The following is an 8185-nucleotide window of genomic DNA, read 5'->3' as shown; positions in this document are numbered from 1 at the left end:
ACTATACCACATGTTTGAAAACCTTAAGCAAGTCTCTTAACATCTAATTTAGCTTGGGGTACGTGTCATATATGAGGTTCACACTCAAACAAATAATTTGAGCCTCAAAATCAAAGTTTTCTAAGCACAATTAGGGGGATTGGCTAAAGATTTACTACCTAAAAGCCTTGGTTTCTGAATCATATTTCTATTTGAAAACCCTAATTCTCAGAACCACGGTACAAACACACCTCTTGTTGTGAGCTATTTATGATTGGCAGCCCTAGCAGTGTAGTCCTTAGCCATGAATCACGCAAATCGCCGAGGAACCACGATTACTCCGTGCCGATTTTTATCGAAAGTGGATACAACACCAAATCGCGATGATCAGGAAACGAGAAATCAAGGTTCAACAGTTTCCATCGAGAGAGAGATGGACATTGAATAAGTAAAAAAAATTAATGAAAAACAAAATTTACATTTTAAGTGAATAAAAGTAAAGAGATATGAAGCCTTTAAAATTAATATGTACATAAATAAGATTTAGTGTCATATCAAAAGTAATAAAATTTAAATAATATTTTTTAGACAAACAAAAAATTCTATCATATAGTTTTGTGGGTTTATTAAAGGTACTTTTACATATTTTGACATTAACTGTGTTTTAGCAAAAAAAAACATGTATTATGCATATATTTTTTGCATAATCTATTAGTCATGATTAGTCCAAGAAATACCTATTAAAGTTCACCATTTTTTAGTGATTAATAATGATTTTTTATCTTGCCGATTCCAAATGCCGAGGTTGACAGATTTGCTTGCCGATTAATCACGATTCACTTGTGAAGATAGTTTTGGAGCAATCACCGAGGAAGGGTTCGGCTACTATGTGCCCTAGAAAGCATCATTTTGGAAAAGTTATTGTACACATCAACACACAAATCCCATGTTTGGATCTTGCTAAGGATGAGGAAGGTCAACAACTCTGAAATCATTGATTTCATGAACTTAGTAACTTTAGAATCATGATCTCGATAACTTTTCATGTGATTAGTTTTATGAACTTAGTAACTTTAGAATCATGATCTCGATAACTTTTCATGTGATTAGTTTTATGAACTTCAGCCATTCACAGTTTTTTCAAAAATGTACTCACATGCAAGAGTGGTTAATGAACTTCCGCTTCCTAGCGAGCTAGGCACATGAAGGTCATTCTCATAATTAAATCAGGGCTTTCTCGACCATGTAAAGGGTGAAAAGGACAATGCCTTAACCTCAAAAGCACGGCTCCAGTGGTAAAAAGTTAAAAAACTAAAACATGTATGATGGTTAAAGGCAAGAAAAGAGAGAGACAGAGACCTTTTCCATTCTTTAAAAACGTACTTGAAAAGCTGCAGGGCCACGTGCTGCTTAATTAAATTAACAAAATAAAAAAAGTAGCCAACCCCAATTTAACCATCTTAAAGGCCGTTAATTTCATCAGGGACGACCCTGTCCATTGTCACAATTGTCTTTCCCAGATTTTTTTTTTCGGTCTGGCGTAAAGTTTTTTTTTTTCTTACGGAGAAAGCTGAGGTTAGGCAGACCCTACCAGTTATACAACCATACTATTTGGGGTTCGAACTTGCAACGTCTCATCAACACAAGCTGACGTGCACTAACAGCTTCTGCCAACCAAGCAGAGCCCCAGTTGGTGGGCAGGCGGAAAGTTGTCATAAATTGGTAAAAACTGCCAGATTTTTCATAAAAAGCAGAAAATCTCAATAATATATTAATAAAAAGAAAAAACAAACAAATATATAATCACTAAAATACTAGAACTGAAATATGATAACAAAAAAATATGGCATTTTCAACACTTTTTTTGCAAATCCAACCACCAGGATGTACTTGGCATGATGAATTTGCTAGGAATAAACTATTGGATAGTGTATTTTCCATGAAAAAATATAATTTTTTAATGCTTGAATATATATTATGAATATGAGCCATTGATTATAGAGCCTTAAAAAAATCTCATTTATGCATCAAAAGATTATTCAAGAACGCGTTATAATAAAACCAAGTATATAGATCGCATCTGTATGGTTAGATTCAAGAACAAAGAATACAAAATTCATAAAATTGCAGTTCACACATTAGTTTTTATATTTTCAGTTTTAGTGTCCTTCTCTCTCTATATGTATATAATCACTAGAATATGATAACCATTTCTAAAACTTTTTTTGCAAATCCAACCATGTGGATGTGCTTGGCACAATGAATTTGTTAGGAATCGACTATTGAATAATGTATTTTTGATGAAAAATATGAATTTTGAATGCTTGAATATTTAACTTAAGCCATTGTTTTTAAAGCATTAAAAAAGTTTTATTTATACATCAAAATCTGATGATTTAAGAGCGTGTTCATATGAAAGCAAGCTTGTAGATCACATCCATACAGTTAGATTCAAGAGAAAAGAATAATAAATTCATAAAAATTATGGTTCACACATTAGTTCTCATATTTCTAGTTCTAATATTCTAAATGTATACTTAAAAATTTAAAGTAAAATATTTGCAATAAAAAAGGACGAAAGAGAAAAGATTGTGGAGATCACTTTGTATTTTTCAAAGGAATAAATAACGAGATTTTCAACATCTACGTGATATTTTATGAAATTGACAATATCACACGTCTACCAATTTGTGCTCCAGAAATAATTGGCATATAAAAAATTTTGTAAACAGGAATTATATAGGCATATAACTATATAAAATATAAATCATACAAAAAAAAAAAAACTGAACTCATTAATATCTTGTCATTTTCTTTCAAGGTTAAATGGTTGAAAACGTTGTTGATTTTTAAAATTATATCGGCCGTAGGAATTTCATAATTTTCAAAATATCAAGATAAAATACCCTATATATAAAAATATCGCCGGTGGCTGTGATCATACTCCACCCGCCGTATGCCCCACTCGGTCTGGCCATCATCAAGGTAACGGAAAAGGGAAGGAACTGAAGAGGAAAACCGAAAAATAAGAGAAGAAATCCCTGGAAAATTGAAAAAAGTGATTTCGCGCCAAATTAGGAAATAGGAGAAAAGCATGGAAACTGTCAGAGACCTGGGAAGGGTTGGTGGTAACTCTAACTCACCGTTTGGCCATGGTGATCACCTTCTTATTTTCTCATCTCCGGCCCTCAAAAGCGAACAGAATTTCGGGAAAATCAACCCCCCCTCCACACACACACACACTTTTTTTCCCTCATTCCCTTGCTCCCCTTTTCAAACACTTCAGAGTGTGGTTTCCCGGTTAAGATTTATTTTTTTTACAGGGAAGGTCCGTAAGCCTGATTGTCTGTTTATCTCTTTTTGCCCTAACCCTAAGCCTTTTACCTCTTCTAATTTTACCCTCCTTTTGTTCTTCTTGTTGTTGTTCTTCAATCTACTGCTATTTTTGGGGGCATGTAATCTGTGTGTGTGTGTGGGGTGGCAGAAGGAATATTTTAATGGACTATTACAGTCCATCACAGTTCATCACCTGGGGCCTTTGCTTCCCTTAGTGATAAGCACGCCCCCCCCCCCCTCTCCCTCTCTATCTCTTGAAAATTGAAAATTTGTTTTTTTTCTGGGCCTTAAGATTAGGTTTAGCTTTTTTCTCCGACCTTTTTTTTGTTTGGATGCGGGATTTTTCATAAGTAGCGGTGAATTTTCTCGAGGGTTTGCATCGCCGGGTTCGTGTGGTTCTCGCAGTGGCGGTCGGCCAGCGATCGAGACGAGAATTGTGAGGTGCGATTCCCCTTCTTTTTCTGCGTGATTTTTGTTGGTTTTTGTCAAGTTTGGTGGTGGTAGATGAGATTTGGTTTCTTTTGGTGATCCGGGGTATTTGGTTGACGTATGAAAGATTTGGTGAGTTTGGGAGGTTGGTTTGGTTTCCGAGTCCGTTCTTGATTGAGAAGGGAACAATTGGGATCTTTGTTTGATCGGGATCTGCGTCGATCGCATGGGGTTCTGTTTTTGTATTTTGAGATGAAGCATCCTGTTTTGATGGCGAAGTTGGTGATCAGATTGTGTGGATTATTTGTTTTTGTTTTCCTTTTCCCTGTCACTGTTAGCATCGTGAGTTGATTTTTTTTTTCTATTGAATGTATCACTGCCTTTGTGATGATCCCGGAAATCGTTTGATTTTCCACAACTTCGATAGGAACACTTTGTGGTGTTTAGGCATGGGAATTTCAATGAGAATTATTCGACTGCCTCTAGGTTGACAAGATCTTTGAAGTTTTAGTATGTTTTTTTTAGTTTTCAATTTCGATGTTCCAATTTCGTATCGTGAATGAGATCATCTTAGTTCTCTTTGTGATGAAAGTTGGGTTGTTGAAGCCAGTCCAGGAAATGAAGATTTTTAATGGAAATATTCTGATATTTCCTTAGTTTGCAATACACATTATTTTGATTCTATTTTTACAACACCACTATGATGTTTGTTCATGCTAATATTTCATGTACACAGATTTGGGACAAATAAAAAATGATCAGTATGGTGTTTGCTCTTTGCTTGCAAACAATAGATGACAATGAAACCAGGGCAAAAATGACAGTGTCACAACTTGGTTTGTATTTAGATGTATGAATTAATGGTAGTACCTGCACTGTATAATTTGTTCCAGTTTTTGTATCCAAAATTGAGAATTATTTCTATGTGTGGAGTATGAGGACTCTAGTTAAAATAACTCTTAGGACTAGTTGTTTCATTATTTGGAACTGCACTGGATTGTCTAACGCTGCCATCATCGGGATACCAGGCCCTCTGTTACCAGAGAAAAAGGAAAACACTAGGACCTAATTCTTTTTAACTTTATAGTGGCGAGAAGGCGCATGACACAGCTGTTTTCTCTATGTAGTTATTTTGATCTCTGAAATGATTTATGAATTGTGGTGACCAGTATTTATCTATTACAAAATCGGTAATGTCATGGATTATGGACAAGTTAAGAATGGACGTACCAGATGAACTTACACACCATCTCAATACTCACTCCCGAGGAATGAAACACATGCCTACTTGTTTTTGTATGTTTCATAGCGTGGTTATGTATCAACATGCATATGATGCTGACCTACATGAAAACACTTCCTCTGTCATTTTTGTCTGAACGGTTTGCATAATATTAGTGAGCACTATTATATCATTGGCTAAACTTTGTATGGTTTATAGTGAGTGCTGTGGTACCATTGGGTGGATTTGGTTGGTGCGACTAAGGCACCGTTTTCCGTAGATTCATTTTGCCTTAAGAAGGTCCACCACAATAATTTTAGCAGTGTAGGTTTTTGATGTAAGCCATCTTCATCATTGGACGCTGGGCACTATGCCTGCCGAATTCCTCTTTTTTCCAGATCTTTTGGCATCTGTTTCTCTGCTTTCTTTTCCAGAGGCATGATTGCATCTATTTTCACATCTTGCTCAATGAATACATAAGTCAAGTTGGAGCTCATGTCTGATTAGTTCTGCAGAACTGATGAGAGGATCATCGCAAAGTATTTAATTTTGTAAAGAGTTTCCAGCTTGTAATTGGGATCTCAACATTGTTTTCGCTTCCTTCAATGAAGTAGATAGATGTTTTCTTTACTAATTTTACATATTTGTGCATTGTGCTTCCTTTTGGTAGAATACCTGAGTTGAATTACATTTGGGTAGTGGATGTTCTTTGGAGTATTCAATGATTTATAGCTATTTTTAGCCCCTTGTTTTGATCAGTGATATAAATTTCTCTCTCTCCAAATTCAATTAGTGAAAGCAAGTTATATTGTGAAGCTCACTGTTGGTGTAAATTGTGTTGCAGGGAACCTCCACTTCTCCCTCTCAGTCTACTTTGAGTGACAATACCTCTTACAAACCAAAGCTCACCATGTCAGTTTCAATGAGAGATTTGGATCCCGCTTTCCAGGGGGCTGGACAAAAGGCGTATCCTTTCTGAAATTTCCTTCACAGGATCTTCTGTTATGCCATGAATTTCATGTCTGTTACCTTTCAGTTTTTAGCTTGCAAGGTCTTACATCTGGGTTTTGTTGTAAAATCAGGGGCCATTTGGTTCATGATTTTCCATCTGTTGTAATATTGTGTGCTTTGTTTGGGAGGTGGTAGTTGGGGCAAGACAAGAGTTGTGGATTTGGGAAGAGTTGGGTCAAACTCCTTCCTAAGTAGCTTTGTGGAAGAATGGTGTTTGGGGAGGCATTTAAGGAATTCAGGAGGTAGTTAAAGATTTTGTTCATTTATTTATGCACAGAGTAAAAATTAGTTGGCAAGTATCTCCTCTTCAAAAGGCATTTGCCAATTCAAGGAATTGGATTTTTACCTACACATCGCCTTCCACTGCCAAGCTCACATAGAGCCATAAGCATTTGGGATTTTGGGGAGGCTGTGATTTTCAAAAAAAAAAAAGACAAGGAACTGTTAAAGGTGAGCAAATAATAGCTTCATTGTTTTAGGTAAGCTATTTCCCCAATTTTTAGAAACTGGTGCTACATTGTTGGTCTATTTTGGATAAGTGGATTGCCATTATCTGAACATTGAAAAGTTAAAAATCATTTTTGTTTGATTATCCTGATCAAACTAGTTTGCTAAGATCATCTGCGAGCGTGTTTTCAAATGATTGTGACCATCAGACTATTGCATGTTCTTGTATAACACATTATTTGACTATATTCATTGCATTATTTTTTTAATTTTTTTTTGTTTAAAGGGGACTGTGTTTGTCACATTGTTATTTAGTCCCTAGTTTTTATGATCATTTTTTATTAATACTCTGTATCATCATGCTCAGCAATTCTTTTCATTCAATCGGTCACTTAGAAATGAAATATGTAGTGAAGTATATTAATCTCTTATACTGGATGCGTTTTGTCACTTTGTCTCATTTGAGACCTTTGGTAAAGTCCATGGACAAAAGTTTAAACTTTAAATAATGAGGTGCTGGCTCTTCTTTCCCATGCATCTTATACTTTCTTCTTGGACTTGCTGCTTGCACATTTCTCTTTGTTGCTTGACTATTGTATTATGCACCTTTTGGATAATATCCCTTGACATTTACTAGAGGGATTGAGATTTGGCGCATTGAGAATTTTCGACCTGTTCCTGTTCCCCAGTCTTCACATGGAAAATTTTTCACTGGAGATTCTTATGTCATCTTGAAGGTGAGTTGTGTTTAGCCTATCGATTGCATGAGTTTAATATCTTCCATGACATCTATCGTGCTCTTGTGAGCGTACATGACATATATGCATGCTTCAACCTGTTCGAGTTCCAATCTACAAGAAGTTCCTTAGCTGGAGATTCTTTTGTCATATTGGAGGTGCAAAATTGTGTCATGAAGTGACATGATTCTCGAGACACAACCAAAAGACAAACAAAAAAGATCTAAAGCATAAACATAATTCATTCAATCAAAGATAAGAAGCAACATATTTATGCACTCACAAGAACACCAAGAAATAAAATAAAAAATTTCATTAGTAATAAATAAACAAAAAATTACAAATGAACCTCACTACAAAAACACTCAAACACACCCCATATGTACATGCGTCCTCTCACCTATACATCAAAAGGATGTGCAATATATAGAGGAAGACAACGTCAAACTAGCTGTTAGAGCTAGTCCTAATGGCTAGTTTGATTAGTCAAACTAGCTGTTAGCGCAAACCCCAACAGCTAGTTTGACTATTCAAACTAGCCATTAAAGCAAATCCTAACAACGAGTTTGACTAGTCAAACTAGCTGTTACAAATCCCGACAGCTAGTTGGTCAATCTCATTTGACCAAAAAGAAAAGTAAATAAATAAATAAAATTACAAAATTTAGTTATTTTAAGTAATAACTAGTAATATTAAAAACTAAAATCCCTATTCTACCCTAAAAGTATACTATATGTATACTTATCCTAAACTATCCTTTTACTAAAATCTAAAATCACAATAAGTATACTTTAGTATACTTGAAATTACAATGAGAAAGAAAATACAAAAGTAATACAAAGAAACATACTTATAAGTATACCTTAGTATACTTAAGTATATAACACAAGACATATATCTTAACACCCCCCTCAAACTTACCGTGGACAACCGAAAGTTTGCAAACAAAATACAAGGGAAAATAATAGATCTTCAATGGCTTCAAACAATAATCTTTATGGTGAGCCCTTTAACCGCAATAGAT

General features: G+C 35.1%; 1 protein-coding gene across 1 annotated transcript in view; it reads left to right on the top strand.

Annotated features, from left to right (window-relative positions):
- The first annotated feature begins 2963 nt into the window (after window positions 1-2963).
- Window positions 2964-8185, top strand: part of LOC149842301 (villin-4-like) — a 36140-nt gene continuing 30918 nt past the window's right edge. The window contains 3 exon segments of the mRNA XM_089999052.1: window positions 2964-3756; window positions 5811-5932; window positions 7062-7161. Of these exon segments, the coding sequence (XP_089855178.1) occupies window positions 5877-5932; window positions 7062-7161 (156 nt within the window). The 5' untranslated portion in view covers window positions 2964-3756; window positions 5811-5876.

Source organism: Nuphar pumila, chromosome 3 (genome assembly GCF_984573655.1).
Source record: "Nuphar pumila chromosome 3, dmNupPumi1.hap1.1, whole genome shotgun sequence".
NCBI lineage: Eukaryota > Viridiplantae > Streptophyta > Magnoliopsida > Nymphaeales > Nymphaeaceae > Nuphar > Nuphar pumila.
This window is presented reverse-complemented; position numbering and strand designations above follow the sequence as displayed.